The sequence below is a fragment of the Phyllobates terribilis genome, unplaced genomic scaffold (genome assembly GCF_046119375.1).
Source record: "Phyllobates terribilis strain yellow unplaced genomic scaffold, ASM4611937v1 Scaffold_5__5_contigs__length_657084704, whole genome shotgun sequence".
NCBI lineage: Eukaryota > Metazoa > Chordata > Amphibia > Anura > Dendrobatidae > Phyllobates > Phyllobates terribilis.
In genome coordinates this window covers 515,759,095-515,783,857 of record NW_027362765.1, presented here as the reverse complement: position 1 = coordinate 515,783,857, position 24,763 = coordinate 515,759,095, and the positions used below count along the sequence as shown (strand labels likewise).

Sequence of the window (24,763 nt, the reverse complement as noted above, 5' to 3'; positions counted from 1 at the left end):
CAGTGTGACGGAGAAAACACAGTTTTAAATAGCTGGATTTTTAGCGCTGTAATATGGAAAGGACCTGGCTGTATTCTGCAGTGCCAACAAGCAAATGGCGCAGAAAAACAGTGTTCTCTGGATTGCTTTTTAAGCAAATTATGAGGATTAAGATGCAAAAAATGCAGGCAATCCCTGCAAGTTCATTGGCTCTCTAAAGAGAGAGGGGACCCGAGTTCCCGCCCGAGCAACCCGGAAATATTCGCCAAGCGCCGAGCTTGTCGAGCACCATGATGCTCGGGCGAGTACCGAGTAGTGGCGAGCACGTTCGCTCATCACTAATTATATTTAATGTTATTTTGCTTTGAAAAAAATAATGCAATTGTGGAAACAGCTTGTCTTCTCCCACCAGCTCAGAGCCAATTGCAAATCAAGAAATAGATCATGTAGGGGGTGGGGTGGAACTGGTAAGGAAGATTGATATAAGTTGAGTAATAGCGAAAGATGGTGTTTTTCCTCATGTACACACACATGACAGCTTATTCTTAAAAGTTACTTGAAGGTACAATTAAAGGGGTTGTCCAGTACTTTTAAGATTCCCCAAATGTATTAACCCTGGGATTATAAGACTTTTTGTAATTACCTTGCTGTGTCCTTGTTGCCTGTGAGCGGCGCTATCACTGGCCGCTCACAGACATCACATGACCCCCAGCTGTAGCCGGTTCTGACATCCGCTGATGTCACGTCATGTTCCGGATGCAGCCGGGGGTCTCTCTCTGCTGCGTTCCATGGTGGATGCTGGTCTGTGAGCGGGGTTACCCCGCGCCTCACACCCAGCATCCACCTTGTGCTTTTCCGCTCCTCATTCATTGTGAAAACGCGCGGTAGATGCTGGGTGTGACGCGCGCGGTAACCCTGATGTGACATCAGCAGGGGTTCACATGATGCCTGTGAGCGGCCAAGGATAGCGCTGCTCACAGGCAGTAAAGACACAGCAAGGTAATTACAAGGTAATTACAAATAGTCATATAAATCACAGGGTTAATACATTGGGGGAATCTTAAAAAGTTATGGACAACTTCTTTGAGCTTTAAGTTTTATTTGCATACCTCATTAATATTCTCTAATATTAACAGTTTCATACGTTTTACACATTTCAGAAGTTCTTTCTAGCAATTGCCTTTGGAACTGGAATCCTTGTGGTTGTATGCAATGCTTCTTGTTTCAGAAGTGAAAGTAAAATAAAGTCGGATAGAGAACCTAAAGGTAAGTGTGAGTAATTACCATGAATTAGCAGTTGAATATTATTATTAGTTACAGTGGATTGCGAAAGTATTCATCCCTTCAGCTTTTTACCTATTTTGCTACATTACAGCTAGGGTTTAAATATTTTTGTTATCTGTTTTGTGTGTAATGCATCAGCAATTAATAGTCTAAGTTGATAAAGTGAGAAAAATAAAGGGATAAATTAAATTTTTGGGATCAAATAACTGAAAATTGGCATGTGCATATCTATTCACCCCTTTTCCGATGAAGCCCCTAGAAATTTCTGGTGCAAGCAATTACCTTCATAAATCACATGCTTAGTGAAAGGAAGTCCACCTGTGTGCAATCTACACTGTGTTCCAAATTATTATGCAAATAATATTTTCTCAGATTTTCCCAAATTACCTATATGAATTGCAGTCATTGTAATTTTCCAGTCAAATAACTATTAGAGTACAATTGAAAGGTTTTTGTACAAACTGCCTATGATAACAGTATATTTTTTAAAAAATAAAAAACTCAAACTGCACTCAAAATGCATGTTCCAAATTATTATGCACAGCAGAGTTTTCAACCTTTTCATTTTAATAAAGAACAAAGAAAAGGTCATTTTTGAAATTATAAGCATTAGCAGGTTATTACAAACTGAAATCAAACAGTTTTCAACTCAAAACTTTATTCTAGGTGATGTTACATTTGCACATAGGACCCCTTGTTCGAAAGGAGCTTCTGAACTCTCTCGTCCATTGAATTTGTCAGGTTTTGGATGGTTTCTGCTTCAATTGTTTTGCATGAGGACAGAATACCCTCCCAGAGCTGTTGCTTAGATGTGAACTGCCTCCCGCCATCATAGACACTTCTTTTGATGATGCTCCAGAGGTTCTCAATGGGGTTGAGGTCAGGGGAGCATGGGGGCCACACCATAAGTTTGTCCCCTTTTATGCCCATAGCAGCCAGAGATGCAGATGTGTTATGTGCAGCATGAGATGGTGCATTATCATGCATGAAAATGATCTTGCTGCGGAATGCACGGTTCTTCTTCTTGAACCATGGCAGGAAGTGCTGTTTGAGAAACTCAACATACATTATGGAGTTCATCTTTACCCCTTCAGGGATCCTAAAAGGGGCCGACAATCTCTCTCCCCATGATTCCAACCCAAAACATTACTCCACGTCCTCCTTGTTGGCGCCGTAGCCGTGTTTGCATGGGGTGTCCATCAACCAGCCATCCTCCACTCCATCTGTAGCGCCCCGAGGGTTCGGCCGCTACAGGGGTATTGCACCTCAGCCAGAGGTGTGATATTCCACTCCCGGGTAAGGATGGAGTATGGACCAGGGCTCAGGTAGCTGCATGCATCACACACACCCCATTTCTGGGGGACAGCTCTACAGTGCTACCATTTATATATTTATGCAGGCACATCTGACCATGTCCCTGGCTGGAGTGGGGAGGGGGGAGGAAAACCCAGTGATGTAGGAGCAGAAGGGGACGGTTTCTGGAGCATAGGAAGGAGCTCATTGGGTGCTGGTCACCTGAGCTCACACTCAGAGGAGGAGGTATAAAAGGTGGGCACCATCTTAGGAGAGGAGAGAAGTTCAGTGGAGAAGTGACAGGGAGTAGAGGCTGTGTAGGAGCTCTGCTCAGAAGGCAGGCCTAGAAAAAAGGCCGGGGCCAGGTAGGAGGAAGGAAGGAGAAGTAGGCCTAGAGAAGGGGCTGAGGAAGGGGGAGAAGAAGGAACAGGAAAGAAGGAGAAAAGACAGAGGAGTAGAAAGGCTCCGAAACAAGAAGGAAGAACGGACCCTAAGAACCCACGAGATAACGGGTGAAGGGTCAGGCAGAATAAGGGTACCGGATTCCCAAGTTGGTGGAGGTAAATTATCCCTCAGCCAAAGACCGGAGGTCGTGATCATCTATTGGTGCGACCCCCCACCAAACCTGCTAGGAAGGCACCATAAAGGATAGCGGGAAACGGGGCCCACGTTTACTCGTGTAGATCCGCGGCAGCTGGACAGAAGTTTGGTAACTGGTGGGGCACGAGCCAGAGAAAGGATAGAAGGGAGTCCTGTGTCATACTCCCGAATTGCCTGGGGGTTGACCGAGCCCCTCACCTGGTGGACGCAGCACGGCTTGGGCAGTCATTACCGGCGGAAGTGACTTGGACATTAACTGTGAGTAAAAGAAAGACCCAGGACTGCAACACGTTGTCTTTGCGTTTCTTACCGCGCCAGCACTAACGGTACTGGGACGCCCTGCACCACAACCCCCACCATCTACGCTCACTGCCCTGAGGCTATTCCCTGCTGCACCCACAACACCAGCCTCAGCAGTCTGCTCTGCAGCGGCGGTTCACTCTGACCGCAATCCACAGGTGGCGTAGTCGGACATTGCAAAACACATAGAAGACTACCGTTGGTCTGACCACCCTGAGCCACAGGACCGGGTTGCCACTACTACCCCCCATCATTGCGCAGAAGCCCGATTCCGAGTGCCCCACGGCCCAGGGGGCGAGTCACATCCATCTGGACCATAGAGCGTTGCACGGCACTCATCGGTGAACAAAACAGTTTTGAAGTCAGTCTTCATGTATTGTTTGGCCCACTGGAGCCATTTCTGCTTGTGTGAAGTGGATAGAGGAGGTCGACAGGATGGCTTACGCACAGCTGCATACCTCTGAAGGACCCTGCATCTTGTTGTTCGGGGGACGTTGGAGGCACCAGCAGCTTCAAAAACTTGTCTGCTGCTATGACAAGGCTTTTTTGCCGCTGCTCTTTTAACCTGACGTAATTGCCTGTAGGAAAGAGTCCTCAATTTTCCCTTATCAGCACGCACACGTGTGTACTGTGAATCAGCTACATACTTCTTGATTGTGCTATGATCACGATGAAGTGTCTTGGCAATGTTGATTGTAGTCATGCCTTGCCCTAAGCACTCCACAATTTGTTGCTTCTCAGCAGCCGATACATCCTTTTTCTTTCCCATTTTGGCAGAAAATGTAGGCTGCTTAGTAATGTGGGACAGCCTTCTTAAGTAGTCTTGCCTTTCATTGGACACACCTGCCAAACTAATTAGCACAGGTGTCTGCAATTGCTTACAGTGATATAAAGAGCCCTGACACACATCACCATCAATGAGTTTAACTGACAAACAAACACATTCTTCCCTTATCACTCCTAAACACTTTTTGCATAATAATTTGGAACACAGTGTGTGTCACATGGTCTGTCAGTATATACACACCTTTTCTGAAAGGCCACAGAGGCTGCAACACCATTAACCCCTTTGGCACCTTGGACCTATGTTTACGTCAAAGGTCGTAGCCCTGCACTCCATGCGGGCTCCAGTGCTGAGCCTGCATGTTACTGGGCACATGATAGCTGATCAGTGCAGCTGTCATGTGCCACTAAGAGCCACGGTTGGAATCGCAATCCATCCGCAGCTGTTAATTAGTTAAATGCCGCTGCCAATCTCTGTCTAGCCCACTGGTTGTCATTGCCTCGATGCTATGAGCGCCGCACAGCGATTGGCGCTCATAGCAAGTGAGCACTTTTGCTACACACAGCAGGGCTGAAGCCCTGCTGTGTGTTGCACAGGCAATCAGATAATTGCATAATTTGGTATCGCCGTGTTCAGAATCACCCGATCTATAAATATTTAAAAAAAAAAATTTTCCGATCGGTAAACGGTGTAATGAGAAAAAACTCAAAACGCCAGAATTACTTTCTTTTGGTCGCCACAACACTGCTATAAAATGCAATAACAGGCGATCAAAAGATAGTATCAATCCCAAAATGGTATCAATTAAAACGGCAGCTCGGCGCACAAAAAAATAAGCCCTCATCAGGCCCCAGATCCTGAAAAATGGAAAACCTGTCTAATCCCAGATCCCGGAAAATGGCACAATTTTTTTTTTTTGCAAATTTTGGATTCTTTTTGTCAGTGTGTTTCCATGGACATTGTGTCTGTGGGCAAAACACACTAACATGTCCATTTTTATCAGTAGCACAGGTCGCAAAACGACTCGCACACGTGCACACTGATGATACATGACATGGAAAAATTCCCTGGCTAGTAATATCAGCCCCCAGCGGGCGGCTTTCCCTCTGCTAGTTATGAAAAATCGGTGGGAACCTACACAGTTTTTATTATTTAATTCTTTATTTTACACACAATGTACACTGTGGGTGATGACTACATCTCCTATCGTTGTTGTCTGGTCGCACTGATCTCAGGGAGATCTCAGGGAGACCAGGCGACAATGATGTGAGCTGCCTTCAGCACTTGACACCTGGGAACGGTACGTGTCATACCGATGCGGCACACTGTTGCCATGTGTTTGAAACATGGATATCTCCGGTACTTGTTTTTCCACTACCGGAAAAATCAGGACATGTGAAGAGCCCTTATGCTAATCGCACATGACCATATAAAAAAAATTGTCTGATTTTCATCCAGAAAAATTGTCTCGCAGTCATCAGTGATGATTATCATGGCCCTTAAGCATCCATTATGTACTATAAATTGAATGTATTGTAGATAAAACAAATCCTATAGAAATACAAATATTTTGATAAATAATGCAAACAAATTGTTTTTCTATTTGAAAGCACAATTTCTCTTTAGTTTTAGAAGCACTGGAATTTTATGTGCCACAATTATTGTGGACTTTCATTTTGAACTTTAGAATTCTATTCAGCAAAATAGGGTAAAGTTTAGATCTTCCAGATGAGATTCTGCACAAGAGATCAAAGACTTGCATAAAGCAAGACGATGGCTAAAATATTGTAAATTGTATTACCAATTTATTTTTGTGTAAAGCTGCCAGAAGGATCCTCTGTGCTTTGAAAGCTTGCAAACATATTTTTTCTGGTTAGCCAATAAAGGTATCACTCCTAGAATCCTTTTGTCATTTTTGGTCATAAAAGTATTTACATTGAATAAATCCCAAAAGACCTATTTAAAACCACCTAAAAAAAATATTACATAAGAATGTGGTTAAGGTAAGCCAACAATCATATCTCCTGCTCACCTATAGTCAAATTCAATAAATAATTATAGGAATAATATATATCAAGCTGCAGTCAGATCAGAACCAGGATATGAAATTACAAACAAAGAACCCAAAATAAATCTTCATGAAATATTAAAAAGCTTTGCAATCACACACATAGATATGTGATATAGCATATCTAGTGACAACATAAGTCAAATATAAGAATGCTTAGCAAATAGTGGAGAAAACAGGTCATAGGCAATGGCCAATAGTGTGTTATAAAGCATAAATAATACAAAGAGCATTACTGAATGTCAAAGCAGTTGATAAATAATAACCAGTAGTATATTATAGTGTTCAAGTAACATGTCCAAGTATTGTCCAAGTAAAGTGTGCCTAATGTGTAATGTAAGAAAAGACAAAAAAAAATGATTACCAAAATACTTAAGAAAGCAATAAAGGTTACGAAATAGGGAAAAAGAATGTCCCACATGTATCACCGCACAAGTGGCTTTGTCAAGGGTAGAATGAAAATAACAAAAGTACATGGTCTATTTATAATAGAAATAATGAAAACCCACTAAAACAAAAATGGTGTTGCCTTCTACGAGAGTTTGAGACCATGTGTTATTTGTCAGTCTTTGCTCCACTATATCTCTGTGGGGTAGTTACTACCTAACCCATGGATGGAGAACCTCCGGCCCGTGGGCGGTTTGCAAACAATGATGACTTTCTCTCATGCCTCCAGGAGGATTGTAGGGGACCGCAGTGCTCAGTCCAAAAGTCACATTTTGCTGGCCCTTTAATTCTTACTTGCAATGTGAGCATGCACTACTGTATGCTGCAGCACATACATTGAGAGAATACATCATGACACTGGCCAGTGTTAGCGTCTGGATGTATTTTCTTGGTAGAGTTAGCATGCAATGCGTTCACGTTTCACAGATGAAGAAAACAACAGCAGCCCCCGTGTCTCCAGTGATGTATATTACAAAGCCCCATTTTCTCCTGAGATATATATACTCCAGGCCCAATGTGTCCTGTTTAGTGTTGAGCGAGCATGCTCGACACTGCTCGGTACTCGCCCGAGCATCTCACTACTCGGGATGTTCAGCGAACACCGAGCATTTTCAGGTTACTCGGGCTGGAGCTCTGGTCTCCGCCCTGCACGTTTGGCGCTCTTTACAGAGCCAATGAACATGTAGGGATTGCCAGCCAGTCACTGTAATGCCACAGCCATGTTGGTTGTGGGCATTACAGTGATTGGCTGGCCGCACAGCGTCACCTCGAGTATTTAAAACCGGGCGCCGCCATCTTGGACGCAGTCGCTCCAGATCTGATAGTGTAGGGAGAGTGCTGCTGAGCTAGGGAGAGATTTATACTGTGAAATAGGTAGTTTAGGGTCTCTAAAGCCTGCAAAATCAAACAAACAGTCCTTCTGAGGACTAATATCCATCCCAGATATCAGGCAGGCAGGCTGTATAGGAGACGCAGTGGTTATACCAACAAACACTGCATTACAGTCCTGTGTGCTGCTGCTAGACTTAGCCCCAGGTCTCAGGGGCCAGGAAAAATTCTTCTTTTTTTCATCTAAATACTCTTTTTTTTTTTTTTTTCCTCAGTCAGACTGTACAAATATCCGTCTTATTAACATTTTGGCATTTCCCCGCCCCCCCCACCCCAAAAAAAAAAATTGAGTGTGTCTGAGTGTTCAGACACAAATATATCTGTTTAAAAGAGTCTGGTTTCGGCTAGATAACTAGAACTGCGGTTTTGCAGTTCCACAGTTCAAATCTCTGTATTATCCACTCTTTTGCCTTTTTTCCATAAAAAAAGCAGTTTGAGTGTCCCGCTGACTGTTCAGACACAGATATATCTGTTTAAAAGATTCAGGTGTGGGCCAGAGAACTAGAACTGTGGTTTTCCTCTTCCATGGTTCTAATCTCCTTTTTTATTATCCTTTTGCCATTGATAGTGCGAGTGTAAGCTATTTTACTTCATTTACAATGGGCAAGGCGCGTGGCAAGGGACGTGGATCTGGACGTTCTGGTGATGGTGCGTGCAGAGGACGGGGCCTTGGCCAAGGTGAAAATGTGCCAGAACCAACAGCCACATTTTCTCGCTCCCAGTTCTTGACCGAATTACTATGGAAGCACACAACAACACGACTATTGCGAACTGATCAGTGCTAACAGGTTATTAATTGGATAGCAGATAATACTTCCAGTCACCTGGGCACCACCACCTCTGGTCTGTCTTCCACAAGGTCAAGTTTTAGTAGCCGTGAGTCTCGACCGCATACTCCTCCTCACCCTGATGCTCCTTCCTCCCACCATGCCGAGTATCGTCAGACAGCAACTGATCCCACAGTTGGACACTTTGAAGAGCTGTTCACTGGTCCATTTCCAGATTTGGGCCCCTCGCCTGCTCCACTTGAAGTGGTGGAAGAGGAGATCCCATGTAGCGATGGTCAAATCTTTGAACAGCCACGGCGACAGGAAGGCTACGCTGGCAATTTGTCACAAGAGGTGGACGATGATGAGACACAATTGCCACAAAGTGAGGAGGAGGACTGTGGTGCGGAAGTGGAAGAGGAGGAGGTGGTGGATGATCTAGTAACTGACCCAACGTGGTAGGAGGAAACATAGAGCGAGGCCAGCAGCACACAGGGGGAGGGAGGCAGAGTACCCCAACAGGCAGGAAGAAGCAGTGTAGTGGCCGCAGACAGAAGGCGGGCAACCGTTCCCCGTAACACCAACACGAGGGACGTTGCCAGTACAACCGGTAGGTCTTCCAGAGTCTGGAATTTTTTTAAAGACTCTTCTGATAACCCCAAAAAGGCCATTTGTACCACCTGCCAGGCCAGCATCAGCAGGGGTGACAAAACTACCAGCCTGACCACTACCAGCATGATCAGGCACATATCAGCAAAGCACCCGACTTTGTGGGGCGAACCCCAGGGTCCACGACCAATGTCAGTGGGTGTCACCACTGCTTCTTCCACTGTTGTGCATGTAAGAGAACCCCTTGTTGTGCGTGCAAGGCAATCCTCTGTCCATACTGCATGCAAAGATGCCCCCTCCTCTCAGTCTTCACGTGTTATGGCAGTTTCTCAAGAAACAGCATCAACGTCCACATCCCACCGCAGCGTTCAATTGTCCATATCCCAGACCTTTGAACGAAAGCGTAAATTTGCAGCCAACAGTCCTAAATTCGCACATTTCACGACTGCTTGCGTTGGAAATGCTGCCTTTTAGGCTGGTGGAGACGGAATCCTTCCGAAACCTTATGGCGGTGGCCGTACCTCGGTACTCGGTCCCCAGCCGACACTATTTTGCCTGGTGTGCCATCCCCGCACTACACAAGCACGTGTCCCAAAACATCTGCCGTGCCCTCAACAACACAGTTACTGGGAGAGTCCACCTGACAACAGACACGTGGACAAGTGCTTGTGGCCAGGGACGGTACATCTCCCTGACGGCACACTGGGTAAACATAGTGGAAGCCAAGACCCAGTCGAACCTTGGGATGGAACACATCCTCCCCACACTGAGGATTGCGGGCCCTATGTCAGTCAGAGTTTCCCCCACAGTGTACAGCTCCTGCGTATCATCCTCCTCCCCTCCTCATGTTCAGCCTCCATCTCAGATATCACCACTTCAGTTACAAGCTGGAAGCACTGCAATGCTGCCTCAGCCAAGCAGCAACAGGCTGTGCTGAAACTCATAAGCTTAGGTGATAAACCTCACACTGCTTGTGAGTTGTGGACAGCTGTGAAAGAGCAGGCAGATCTGTGGCTGAGACCGCTGAACCTACATCCAGGCATGGTCGTGTGTGACAATGGCCGTAACCTGGTGGCGGCTCTGAGGCGAGGGGAGGCGAGGCGAGATCACACACATACCTTGCCTGGCTTATGTGCTTATCCTCGTGGTTCAGCGGTTTCTTAAATCGTACCCCGAGTTGCCAGATCTGCTTGTCAAAGTATGCCGCCTGTCATCTCATTTTCGGAAGTCGGCTACAGCTTCCGCCGCCCTTGCTGTGTTGCGTTTGCAGCTTCCGGCACACCGACTGGTGTGTGATGTCCCCACACGTTGGAACTCTACCCTCCACATGTTGCAAAGGATTTGTGAACAGAAGAGAGCAGTTGTGGAGTACCGGCTGCAACAAGGCCATCGATAGTCAGGTCAGACTCCACACATAAGACCTCAGGAGTGGACCTGGATGTCTGACATATGTACCATCCTGACAAACTTTGAGGAGTCTACCAAGATGGTGAGTGGCGATGACGCCATCATTCGCGTCAGCATCCCACTTGTCTGTCTTTTGCAACACTCTCTGCAGTGAATTAAAGAGGAGGTATTGCAGCCAGAGTATGATGAGATGGATCAAGAAGCAGTAGCGGGCAATTACACACAGCCCAGCCTCATCTCATCCCAACGTGCATTAGGGGACAATGAGGGAGAGGAGGAGGAGGAAGAACAGGAGCTGGTATCATGCGCTGTAGTCGGTAGTACCTGTGCAACTGTCATACCATCGGTTCAGCGTGGGTGGCCTGCGGACAGGGGGGAGGAGGAGGAGGAGGAGGAGAAGGAGAACATGGTCAGTCATCATCTTGATGAGGACACGGAAGTCTTGCCCGTTACCAGTCTGGCACACTGGCTGACTTTATGTTACGCTACCTTAACCGAGACCCTCGCGTCGTCAAAATGTTGGGTGACAGTCATTACTGGTTGGTGACACTTTTAGACCCCCGCTACAAGGAGAACTTTCACTCTCTTATTCCTGAGGTGGAGAGGTCTACAAAAATGGGGCAGTACCAGAAGGCCCTTGCTGCAGAACAGTTAAAAAAAATTCCCATCTGAACACGCTAGCAGCAGAGGTCACAGTTCGTTGCCAAACCAAGGCGTACAGGCGAAAGAGACGCAACTCCAATCCAGCAGAGGCAGGGGAACACTGTCAACGTTCTGGGACAGTTTTCTGAGACCCACCCAGCTTACAGGCCCTGAGGCGCGGGGTACTCTCACAAGGAGTGGTAAGTTTCAAAAGATGGTGAGGGAGTACCTTGCCTACCGTACCAGTGCCCTCCATGATTCCTCTGTGCCTTTTAATTATTGGGTATCGAAGCTGGATACTTGGAATGAACTCGCTCTGTATGCCTTGGAGGTCCTGGCCTGCCCTGCCACTAGCGTGTTATCGGAGCGTGTTTTTAGTGCCGCTGGGGGAATTATAACTGATAAGCGCACTCGCCTGTCAACTGACAGTGCTGACAAGCTGACCCTTATCAAAATGAACAAGGGCTGGATTGGGCCAGACTTCTCATCACCACCAAATGACAGCAGAGTAACATAAAGTCAAATCCACTGTGTTATTTCGGGAGGTGTATTCCCATGCACCGCTTCACACCCACACATGAGTATACGCTTCCTCATTTCGACTGTATTTTGCTCTTCTCCTTATCCTCAGCCTCCACCACCACTATACCACCAGGGTGACCGTGGCCCATGTTGCCAGTATTGCAAGTTCCTCCGTCCTAATTTTTGGCAGCTTTTGCTTGGAAGGCATAGGCAAAGACTATGGGAGACCCACTCCCCAATAATGGGAATAATGTTTTTAATATGCTGTACTGCATGGCTCTTGTAAGAGGCATTAAAATCGTCTTGTTAAGCTACTGTGACCTCCATGTCTCTTCCAAGGGTCATTGATATTGTCTTTTTATTCCACTGGGACCTCCACGTCTCTTCCAAGGCGCATTGATATTGTCTTTTTATTCCACTGCGACCTCCACCACTCTTTCAAGGGGCATTAAAACCGTCTTGTTAAGCTACTGTGACCTCCACCTCTCCTCCATGGGGCATTCGTATTGTCTTTTTATTCCACTGTAACCTCCACCACTCTTCCAAGGGGCATTAAAACCATCTTGCTAAGCTACTGTAAATAACCTCGGCACTCAATGGATATGAAAGAATAGGATTTTTTATTATTCATGCAGTCCAACCAGAAAAATAAATGTTTCTGTCACAATTGACCTTCATCAGTATTGCAGACTGCCAATGAAAATGTACGTGGCTGAACGGCTCTCTACCAGCGGAGGACGTACATTTTCATTGGCAGTCTGCAATACTGCCACCACCTCATTCATCATTCATCACCTGAAGCTTTGTTTTAACGGGAGTCATAGAACTGGGATAGTAGCAGGAAAACATCCAGCAATCCTCGGAGGAGGTAGGATATGCGCCAAAACGCTGACCACCTCAGGCCTAGCGGCTACTACATACATGCGCTTGCATTCCAAGGAACAGAAAGCTAAGGAGATGGATGGCCTCATGATCATGAATAATTTACTCGTTGTGTAGGAGGCCGATCACTGCTGCTGTCTACCTTCTGAACTTTGTGTTGAAGCCTGATTGACTCAGGACCCGCAATCCTCTATGTCTGGAGGACATGTTGGATCCCAGTGTCCAACTGTGTCCTGGCTTCCACAATATTAACCCAGTGTGAAGGCGTCAGTGAGATGGACCATCCCTGGCCACATTCACTTGTCCACGTGTTTGTGGTTAGGCTGTCCTTCCCACTAAATGCACTGGGGAGGGCACAGGTAATGTTTTGGTATGCGCGCTTGTGTATAAGGCGCACCGGGACAAATAGGGGCGGGTGGGGAGCGTTTATGGACACCCGGCCGCCCCCAGGTGGCTGGGGACCGTGTGTGGGCACCCGGCCGCGGGGCGGGCTGGGGACCGAGTATGGACACCCAGCCGCACTCTGGTGGCTGGGGACCAAGCGTGGACACCCGGCCGTCGGGCCGCTGGGGACTGAGTATGGATACCAGGCCGCCGACGCAGCCATGACGTGGTGGCCAGATTCCGCCTCCACATGCCTAAAAGGCCCAATTTGAAGTGCAAGCAGTATGGTATTGCAGCCTGGGGGTGGGTGGGTGTCAGGCTGCATACTTGCGCTTGCATTGCAAGGAATGGGGGAGGTACAATTGAACACTGCCCTGGGACAAGGACTTGCACGGGGATAGTTGCAAGTCTGTATCTTCTGATGCGGCAAGGATCACTTCTGATGGGCACACTTTTAGGCAGTGACCTGGGTGTCAGAGATGCTTCCAGGGGTCTTCTCCATGCTGTTCCCATGTATTTTCAGCACTGTATGCATGTGTCACACAGCACATGGCCAGATAAGGTTGTAAAATGTTAAAATGACATTTCCCGGTGAATGCATTTGTCACGGTTGAAAGCAACACAAAAGTGCAAAAATGCATAAAAAATGCTACTTGTGAATATAGCCCAAGGTGTGGAGGAGTATTTTTGTTTTTGATTATTTATTTCACCTTATACACAAATCTTTACCCTGGAAAGGATGTTCCTTAACATATTTCACAGGAAAACCGTTCCAGTTTCGTTTTTGAACGTTTTATTGTGAGCCCATAAAAGTGGCTTAATACCTCTGACCACGTTGTTGACAGCAGTGACCTGGGGGTCAGAAATGCTTCCTGGGGTGATACCCATGTCATTTGAGCACTGTCACTATCGTTTTGGGCACTTTTTAGGCTTTCTACATATTGCTGGGGGTGCCGCCGCAAAAATGCTCGGGTCTCCCATAGACTAATATTGGGCTCGTTGCTCGGGTCGAGCATCCGAGTATCACGGTGAGCTCGGGCTGAGCTTCGAGCACCTGAGCATTTTAGTGCTCGCTCAACACTAGTCCTGTTATGCACATGCTACTACATTACCACATGTACATCTGTGTTCAGAAAAACTTACTGCTGTAAGTTCTTTGCAAAACTTATCCTAAAGAGTTGACTGTGCAGTGAGTAGCACTGCAACATGATCAATACCACCTAACATCACACATCTTACCAAAGAGAAGCGGTTCCAGACATCACATTACATTAGGGGTGAGTTAATTAACTGTTAGACCAAATATAACAGAATCATTTTCAAGATGATAATTTTGTGTGGTCCCTGAATGATGGTATAAATATCCAAACGACCCTTGGCAGAAAAAAGATATCCCATCCCTGACCTAACCCATCATGTACCCTGGGTCTACCACTTAGTTTTTCTTGTCTGTATTGAGAAGCGCACAGATCCACAGCCTTCTGGCTTCCTGAGTGCCAGGGACAGTGTGCACCTATCATAACTGCTGGACCCTGTACCCTAAGTGATATATGGCTGGATAACAAAAACCTGCCATCAAATTACCTTTAAATATGTAAAAAATACAGTTCAAGTCTTTTGGTTTGATTTTTTCAATCATTTTATTTCTAGGGTGTTACTTTAGGAGAAAGATGCATCCACTCAATAGTGAATGGCGGACTAAAGATTGTCAGGACTGTTCATGTAATTCTTCTGGGAGTCTCAGATGCTGCACAAAGTAAGATAACCTCTTCACTAATCATTCATAATTAATAGTATATCAGCATTAAGAACTCTGTATGATAAAATCTGCCCTACATTTGCAATAAATGCATGTACAGTGGCATGTAAAAGCTCAGGCACCCCTGGTCAAAATTACTGTTATTGTGAGCAGTTAAGCGAGTTGAAGATGAAATGATCTGTAAAAGGGCCATATTTTAGGCCAAATATTTATATACACATATATATATATCTATATCTATATCTATATCTATATCTATATCTATATATATATATATATATATATATATATATATATACACACACACACACATATATACACACACACACACACACATATATATACATAGCTATATAATAATTTTTTACATTTTAAAAATTGCAAAAAGGAAAATAAGCCTATGAAAAAGTTTAGGTACGGCAGCACACAGCTCAGATTCAGATGAGCTTATGTAACGACAGGAACGCCGGTCGAATGTGTATGAGGAATACGGCGCTGCTATGAATGACTCCGACCTTGTATAGTGGCAAATAACTTTCTTTATACTGGTCACAAAAATTGACAGGGTTAAACAATTCTACAAAATATGGGCCACAACAGCCACTAACACAAAATACAAGTTATGCAGCCCGAGAGAGCCCAAGTGCCAATCTTGCGGGAATGAGCCAAACTACCCCTGGGCTATGCCGCTCCCACCCTTATTCAGTACAGGGCCTACCCAGGATGTTACCGCGGACGTGGCACGTGGTCTTCCCAGGAATATAACCTTACACCCCCATCCCACAATAATACAATGAGATCTGGGTATCCTTGTTTTCCCCTTAGAGAACACTCATATATATTTAACCAACGCGTTACCTATACAGTATACAGTTTCTCTTCTTATAAGAGCAAAGAGAAATCTCTCAGACTTAATACATATACAAACAGTTAACAAACTAAACCTTTAATTAGACCCTGATCTCCGGCCACAGGGTTTGATCAGCTTCTCCTTCTCACCAAGCTCTCCCGCACATCCAGGTGTAAGCAGGAATTAGAATCAATCTCAGTCCCAAAGTATAGTTCACAACAGGGCTCCTTTGTAGTATCCACGTGCACAGTGTTAGAACGCTCCTGTTAGTTTTTTTCTATTTTGTGGTCACGTGACCTGCTGCCTATTTATTCCAGCTCCGCCCTTCTGGCTTTGCTGGACTTCAGTGTTACTTTGACTCTTAATCTAGCCAGGTGCTTTGTACCTATCTCTATAGTTTGCTTGGTCCTTGGACCTCTAAGTATTTTTGTCTGTTTGTCTTTTTACTCCGCTACAACTTCTGCTAGGAGGTGTCCAATTTTGTCCCAGTCCTTAGTACTTTTAGGGACCCCTCCCTTATATCTATAGGTCTGCGTTCAAACTAGCTTAGGACGAAGGCGGGTATGTTCACAAGGAACAGGTTGCCCGCTGCATCATAGGGAATCAGCTTAGTCCTATTGTAGGGACAGTTTTCCTATCTTTCCTTAGTTCTTGTAGAAGATCATAACACACAGAGTCTTAGTGTACCAGATCCTTCACAATCTCTGGGTCAAGCCTGATCAGTTCATCAGCAGTGATATACACCAGGCAGTTCTCAGTACTACTGGAATCACTAACTAGCTTTCCCTAACTGACTACACAGTTGGTGACCGGTCACATATCTCAGTTACTCACAAGTCACAGCTTCTTCTTGGACACACCGTCTGGCTGTAGTCTGTACAAGCTCTCCAACGTCACTCAGCATTCACACGCATGTCGCCCTCTCAGAGGACTTCCTGGATCTCTCTTTCCCAGGTTTTTTTTACAGATCCCTGGACTTTTTCTTTACTTGTTTATTGCTGACCCCTATTGGCCGGACCAAGTCATTGCAGGAGAAATTTACACTGTCATAAATATGAGCTCATTACTAGAAAGACATGTCAACATGTTACACTTATTACAGGGACTTGAACACCAAGCAATACTCGGCACTGCTTGGTACCCCATATGCTCGGTCGAGTATTGAGGAGTGCCGAGAATGCTCGCCCATCACTTCAAATGATACATCTGATAAACTGTTACAATATTTTTCAATTTCAATTCTGCACATACTCGATCGCTGCTCTATCTATTCCCTATATGACTGCCAGAGATAGCTGTGTATAGAATCCCATAGAGATTGAATGGAGTAATGGTCAGTCTAGAAGTGATCACCTATCCAGTTCTAGCTAGTGCAATACCCCTTTAAAAGGGTTACTCTGTGTTTTGCTAAATGTCTGCAGTCATTCTATGTGATTGCAGACTTCAGAAACCTTGCAACGCACACACTGCACACTATCAGGATTCTCTGGTATCTGCTGTGAGATTGAGCAGTCATGTGACTGCAAGTACGCAATCTGTATATTTACAATTCACTTGTACTACGCAAGGCCATTCACGTCTAGTTGGAATGTGACTGAAAGTAGACATAAGTAGCAGTAACAAGACTCCCACTCGCACCACAGACATCTGAGAATCTTGACAGCGTACAATGTGGACACTGTGAGGATTCAGAAGTTGGCATCACATAAAGTGACTGCAGTCTTTTAGCCCAAAAAATGTACAACCCCTTAAGCTAGTCCGATCTCATAAAGTGTTGACAAACCATTGATTTAGTGCTACAGATCCTTTACTGATTTTTCTGCACAGTGGCGTTCATGGCCATCTGTGATGAAGTACAGAAATATGTATGAAGAAAAAGGAAAAAGCACTAACATCAGCTCACTGGTATAGGAAAATGCCGTAATTTGGGTGTGGTGCATGGAAGCTCCAGACCGTCTCCTGGGCAATGAGAATGTGAAGGAAATGGTTGTTCCAGCAACCGCAAATGATAGGTGTATAATTAAAACATCACATTTATTGGAACCATTAAAACTAGGGAAAAATAAAAAACCATGATGAAAGAGGGAGAAGAGAGACACCGGGTCAATGTGTTTCGTCCTGACAGGACTAAGAGCTGCCCTCTCGAAACATATAGACCCGGTGCCTATCATCCCCCTTTTTCATCATTATTTAAATTTTTCCTTTGTTTTATTGGTTCCAATAAATGTGATGTTTTAATTATACAACTATTTTTGCGGTTGCTGGAACTACCATTTTTTTCACAGAAATATAAATCCTAATTTTACCTCACCTTTATCATCATTGTGGATCTATACATATAAAATACCTTAGACCCAATTTACATGTAAGAATTTGGCCAGTATTATTGCATCAGTATTGTTATGCCAAAACAGGGGTGGAAAACATATCATTTAGTTTACAATTACTAATGGAATACTGACCAAAAAATACTGAAGTGTGAATAAGGGCTAAAGTGTTGTTTCCCATCTTATACATAATACTGCATACATGTGACTAGCATTGCACAGTAGTTAGTTTTCACAGTTGCAATACATAATATATTTTTATTGCTCCTCTGTTCCATATAGTTACGGCAGACCAGTAAATTATGATGAAGAGAGATGCAAATTCGTGTTTGACAACAAGGATTGTGAATACAAACTGATTCCAAATGAAGATCCAACCAAACAGTGTTTGTCGTATGGAATGGTGGGATGAGTCTATTGTCTGTAACGACCACCTCAATGCTCATGATTCTAAAAGATAAATAACAATGTGTAGCCACACAAATAAAAAATGTGCTTTTTCCACCATCTTACCACTGTTGGATTTTTTTCCTGTTTTTCAGTATGTTACATGGTAAAATTAATCGGGTTATTCAAAACTGCAATTCATCCCTCCAAAAAAAAACCAGCAAGCCATTATATAGCTACGTCTACAAAAAATAAAAATGTTATAGCTCTTAGAAGAAGGGGAGTAAGGCAGTGAGCCCACGATGAGTTTTTGACGCTGCATATTTTTTCTGCGTCAAAAACGCAGCTTCTTACATTTCCAACATAGTGGAAGGGATTTATAGAGATTTCCTGCCCACTGTGCTTCTTTTTAACTCAGTGTAAACTGAGCTGTGGTACATGTTTCAAATCCTCAATATGTTAATTTTTCTTGCGGGTACGCTGAGTTTTATGTGCAGATTTTCCATTAGAATTGCATTAGAATAGGAAAATCCACAGGTTAAAAACGCACATGCACACATGACTGTATTAATAGAGACACAAAATTACAACATCAAAATGTGATAAAAATGCATGTAAAAACTGCACTCAAAATGCAATGGAAAAATGCAAGTAACCAAATTTACTTAATATGTGCAGAAATGGTGCAGAAAATCTGCAATATCAAAAACAAAATTCCCCATTCATGAAAAGGTTAAAATAGTAGGGGCTCCGAGTCCTTCTTTGTAATCAAGAGAACAAGAGTTATCTGTACTCAGAGACCATATTTCTGTTTCATCCCAGCCTGATAATAGCAAATGGGAGAGATGGAATAGGTGATAAATATTCCAGTTATGGAAACTCTTTTTACAAGTTTGAAGTTAAAATTTGGTTTATTATTTATAACTAATAATAGAAAATCATACTTCTACTTAGAGTTTATCTGAGAATCTTCAATTATTTGCATGTTTGTAATAAACCGTGATTAGTATTACCAAAGTAGTACATGTGGAGATTTCTAATATGCAGACCAGTAGTGTAGCTACTGGGGGGTGGAGAGGGGGTGGTGGCCTCAGGCCCCGCGCTCTGAGGGGCCCACCCGGCACTATGCTAGAGTAACTGTATCGATACAGTTACACTCCAGGGCACAGCAGGGAGACTCGATGTCCCTGCACTGCCCGGTGGCCGCTATGTTGCCCTTGAGCAGGAGGGGGGCCCCCGGTGCCAGCATAATCACCGCAAGCTCAGTGATGAGAAGAGAGCGCGACGCCCCCTCTCCCATCAGTCCCTCCTCTGTGTCTGATGTCACTAATGTCATCACTTGGTGCCCAACCTGCTGTTCTGAAGAGGTGTGTGGGCGCTCGGAGCAGCGAGGGAATGAGGAGGAGAGGTGAGTATTGTGTTTATTTATTTTCCTATGGGGGGGGCTTATGCTACAGACTTTGCCTATGGGGGGGATTATGCTACAGACTCTGCCTATGGGGGGGATTATGCTACAGACTCTGCCTATGGGGGGGATTATACTATATTGAGGACTATCTGGTGCATTATACTATATGTAGGCTATTTATACAGTGTGGGGATTACAGTTAGGGTCATACAGTGTGGAGGCCATCATACAGTGTGCATAGCTCCCAGTATTCTGCAAGACTCTCCCGATTTAAGGGCTCAGTCACAGCTCAGCTGTTCTCCCGGCTTCTATTTATAGAAGCTCTCCAATGTTGGGGTGTAGCCGCTAACTGGTCAGTGAATAAATGAAATTATATTACTCACCTCTTCGTTCTCCTGTGACGACACCTGTCCAGGACTCAGAATCCAGAGGCTGAAGCTCTAACCATTGAGCTACAGCTCCCAATGGTGAACATAGGAGGATTAAGTTAACTTGACTCTGCAATGAAGTCAATGCATCCAGAAGCAGCTCATACAAGTCCATAGAAATACATTGTGTATAACAATGTACTTCTATGGTGCCTGTATACTGAGCAGAAGAAAATGATTATTTTGGCCCTATAAATAAGATAAGTAAATTTATGAGCAATTACAATTTTTTTTTTCTGTGAGTCTCTGGTCTTGAACCCACAACCTCAAAACATTACTGACACAGACACTTATCCTGTGTCATTGAGATCAGTGCTAGAATTCTGTCTACTTCATCTGTACTGCAGAATCTGCCTAGGCTGATAGAAATACACTGCTGTGTATAATGAATGTATTTTTATACATACATTGTACACAGCAGAATAAGAGATTTTTTTTAATCCTATAAAATTGCTAAAAAATTATAAAGAAAAACACTTGATAATGAAATAAATATGGTCATTTTTAATGAGTTTTGTAAAAAATAATGAACATCACAAATCAGCAAATAAAATGGACATATCTGGTGTCCCTGTAATCGTAACGACCCGCAGAACACAGCGATCAGATTATTTATGGGGATTGGTAAATGGCGTAAAAAATAAATAAATAATAATTTTTATATAGCACTAACATATTCTGCAGCACTTTACATACATTATCGTCGCTGTCACCATTGGGGCTCACAATCTAGATTCCCTATCAGTATGTCTTTGGAGTGTGGGAGGAAACCCATGCAAACACGGGGAGAACATACAAACTCCTTGCAGATGTTGTCCTTGGTGGGATTTGAACCCAGGACCCCAGCGCTGCAAGGCAGCAGTGCTAACCACTGCGCCACCGTGGCGTAATTTATAATTTTTCTATATTAAACCCATAAAAAATGTAATAAAACTGTAATGCTGAGGCCGTGTTCACATGTAGCGTTAATGCCGCATTCTTTTTTCACCTTTTTTTCTGCAGGTGTTCGCACCACACGACACAATAACATGACTTTTGTGTGTTTGCTGCATTTCTTTCATGCGTTTTCCCGCTTATTTGATGTAATTTTGGGGCAGATATGAAGCAGAGTTTTTAACGCTTTTTAATAGTACAGAAAAGCTTTGATTCTGCGCTTAAAAATGAAGCGGCGTTTTTTTTCTTCATTCGTTTTTTCAGAAGGAGCTCAGGTGCTTGCAGAGTATTTTCTGCGTGTTTGACATCTACATTTGAGCCGCAGCGGCTGCATATGTGTGGCGGCACTAATATAAATGCCGAGCATGGTTGCCGAAAGGGTTAACAATACACGCTCGCTCATCTCGCTCTTCAGCTCTTCTATGTGGAGCCTAAAAAAACACAGATACTTCATTAAGTGCAAAATCAAAGCTTTTCTGTCCTATAGAAAGCACCTTAAAAACACGGCTTCATATCTGCACCAAAACGCATCAAATAAGGGGAAGAAAATTATTCTTGTGTAGTTTGGTGCGGACATCTGCAGGACACACAGATGACGCCGCGCTGCCCCGGAAGATAAAATATTCACAGCCTCTCATCCACCCACCAGGTGGCACTGACCTGGACACTAGACCAGAAACCCAGGAATCCATCTGCTTATCTCTAGTCCTAACTGTGCCGGATACAGTGGACAGTCCTGGGTTTGGGTCTACAACCTGCTGTCTCGGGCGTCTGCTGAATTTTCCTCACTACCAGCACCCCTCTGACAACTCCTCCTGGGAGTAGGAGGGAGATAATGGTAAATGGGCGTGGATTGGAGTGTGGCCAGGGGCGTGGCCAAAATTTGCCATGGGGTGCATTATTTTCCCCTCTTTTTGTTCTTCAAAAGTTGAGAGGTATGAGTGTGGGAGCCATCAGTTTGGAGGCTACTAAGGGGACAGCATACTGTATGGGGGTACTGTACAGTGAGGGGGAATTATACTGTGTATAAGAGAGCATCATACTGTGTATAGGGGAGCTGTACAATGGGGAGACTGTGGACATTATTAAATGTTAAGTGGGCACTTATCATTGAAGGGGAACTCAGGTTATTGTGACTGTCAAAGGGGCACACAGAGGGCATTATTACTTTCGAGGGGGCACAAAGATGGCTCTGTTTTCTAGGGCACTTGCACACAGCATTACTATATTCTAGAGGTGTGTCTTACCATCTAGAGAGCACACAGTACGTGCAGTAATAGGGGCACATACAGCAACAGAGGCTCAGTATTGGATTATCAGCAGGATGAGGCATTTGAGCAGGTTGGGGATAGATGTGGATGGTGCCTGAAATGTAAGGAGTCAAATGTGTCTTTGTTGTGATCTCTGCAGACCTGAGACTCTGAGTCTGGGATGGAGACGTTGTCGTGTCGGTCTGGGCCAGATGGAAAAGTGAACAATTTAATCAGAAAGAATGTCAGCTGTAAGGTACTATTGTGACGCCTCAAAGCCTTCTGTAAGCCCTTTACCCTGGGAGATGGGGGACTCGGAGCCGGGTCCTGTGATGGAGAGATGGGGTGCAGTCGTGGCCCGGACCCGCTCCGTGCCCAGGGCCGTCACATTAAAAAAGAGATGGTATGGGCTTATCCGGGTTGAGTGGCTGATTACGACTACGCCACCTGTGGCACCTGGTGAAGGCCACCAGCGCTGCTGCAGTCCGCCGAGGCATGGTGTTATGGCAGCCGAAGTTGTTACTACTCCCCACAGGCGGAGCAGGGCCTCCGGGCAGCGGGACAGGATGGAGGGGGTAGTAGTCCAGGAGGTCTGGTGCCGCGTAATGTGGTGTAATGCAGAATAAAGAGTCCAGAGGCCATAGGGGTTAACTTCCAGGGTTTTTACTCACGTCGTAGAGTACAGCTGCAAGACTTCTCCCTGCTCCTCGCGGAGTTCTGCGGTCACCAGAGACGGGGGGGGGGGGGAGTCCGACAACCAACGAGTAAGTCCAGTGTTCAATCAGGACCTCGCACCAGAGTGTTCCTAAACTACAGACCGGGTTCTCTCCTGTCAGTGTGTGTGTAGATAGGCCAGGTCTCCCTCTGAACTCCTCTCAGAAAAAGGGCACGGGTGGCAGCTCCGCTCCTTCCGATACCCGGTGGGATCCTCAGGGCCTACCGGGCTTTCCCGACCAGGACGTGGAGTAGCAAGGTCGGGTGTCTGGGCCGGTACCCCTCTTGCAGCCAGACTCCCTCTGAGTATATCAGGTGGGGAGGAAAGGTGGCGTATACCGCTCCGTCTGCATCCTCCCTGGGATCCATTTGCTATGGAGCTACACTCTTAAGCTCCGGGCCTTCTTGATCATGGTCCTTGACCGGGTTGAGACATTCATTATCTGTAACCTGCCCCTCGACCCAAGGCTAAGGTACGAGGGCCGTGTCTCCATCCTCTGCTGGCCCACACAGGATCCACGCTCAGGAAGGGAGATCACAGTACAAAGACCAAGAACCAAAATGGCTTTATTATTAAATATGAAATTTACAGTGTCACTAAAATGTGAGTCCTCCACCCTCACCCACTAAATGGTTCCCCTAGCTCTTGGTTCCCCAGTCTCCCTGCAACCAGGAGGGCAGCACCTAGTGCATTCTAGCCCCCTCTGGTCGGAGAAGTGTGGTGTTGGATGTCAAGGAAGGGTCCTGACCATCGCACTGTTCTTACCTCAGAGGAGGAACACTACACTCCATTAGAGAAGTGCAGCATCCCTGTGGCAGTCGAACCCTCAGGGGCGCCACATTCCCCCCTTGTGAAACACAGCACGTCCGCGGGCTGCAAAAGTGTAAGACCTAGGAAAGTTTTCTTTTTATATAACAATAAACCATCTTCCCTTTATGGGAGGCACATCTTCTTGAACGTTGCAAACATAATATACAATACAAAAGTACAAAGGTATAAAAGTATAAAATTATAAAAGTGCTAGCATTTTCCAGAGACATTCGTATGCAGACAGACGAGTTAAAGTGCAACGACGAAGAGTCAGTTCAGAAGTGCGAGGGACCTGTCCCAAACCCCCAACGTGGGCCCTGGGGTGGCTGCAGGGCATGAAGATCCCGAGTTGGACCTCCAGGAGAGCCACCCTGACAGGTTTTTCTTCTGAGGTCTGAGGTAGAGATTTATACACGGTTTTACATAAAATCAATAAGGAGCACCTAAAGAGATGCAAACTATGTACAAGAAAGGAGTCTGTCTGCTGAGAGATTATCAGTGGTCTTGTATGTCTTCCATTTTCTAATTATTGCTCCCACAGTAGATTTCTTCACACCAAGCTGCTTGCCTATTGCAGGTTCAGTCTTCCCAGCCTGGTGCAGGGCTACAATTTTGTTTCTGGTGTCCTTCGACAGCTCTTTGGTCTTCACCACAGTAGAGTTTGGAGTGTGACTGTTTGAGGTTGCGGACAGGTGTCTTTTATACTGATAAGTTTAAACAAGTGCCAGTACTACAGGTAATGAGTGGAGGACAGAGGAGCCTCTTAAAGAAGAAGTTTTAGGTCTGTGAGAGCCAGAAATCTTGCTTGTTTGTAATTGACCAAATACTTATTTTCCAAATTTGAAAAAAATTTCTTTCCAAATTAGACAATGGAGTTTTCAGGATTTGTTTTCTCATTTTGTCTCTCATAGTTAAGGTCTACCTATGATGTCAATGATGTCAATTACAGGCATCTCTCATCTTTTTAAGTGGGAGAACTTGCACAATTGGTGGCTGACTAAATACTTTTTTTCCCCACTGTATATGTGGTGCCCTGCTGT

The 24,763-nt window shown here is 45.0% G+C and overlaps 1 protein-coding gene across 1 annotated transcript in view; it reads left to right on the top strand.

Moving 5' to 3' along the window:
- The window catches only part of LOC141271309 (beta-microseminoprotein-like), a 60,960-nt gene extending 42,656 nt beyond the window's left edge, over positions 1-18,304 (top strand). The window contains exons 2-4 of the mRNA XM_073681422.1: positions 1,140-1,245; positions 14,507-14,612; positions 18,075-18,304. Of these exons, the coding sequence (XP_073537523.1) occupies positions 1,140-1,245; positions 14,507-14,612; positions 18,075-18,204 (342 nt within the window). The 3' untranslated portion in view covers positions 18,205-18,304. The remainder of the gene's footprint in view (positions 1-1,139; positions 1,246-14,506; positions 14,613-18,074) is intronic.
- The last annotated feature ends 6,459 nt before the right edge of the window (positions 18,305-24,763 follow it).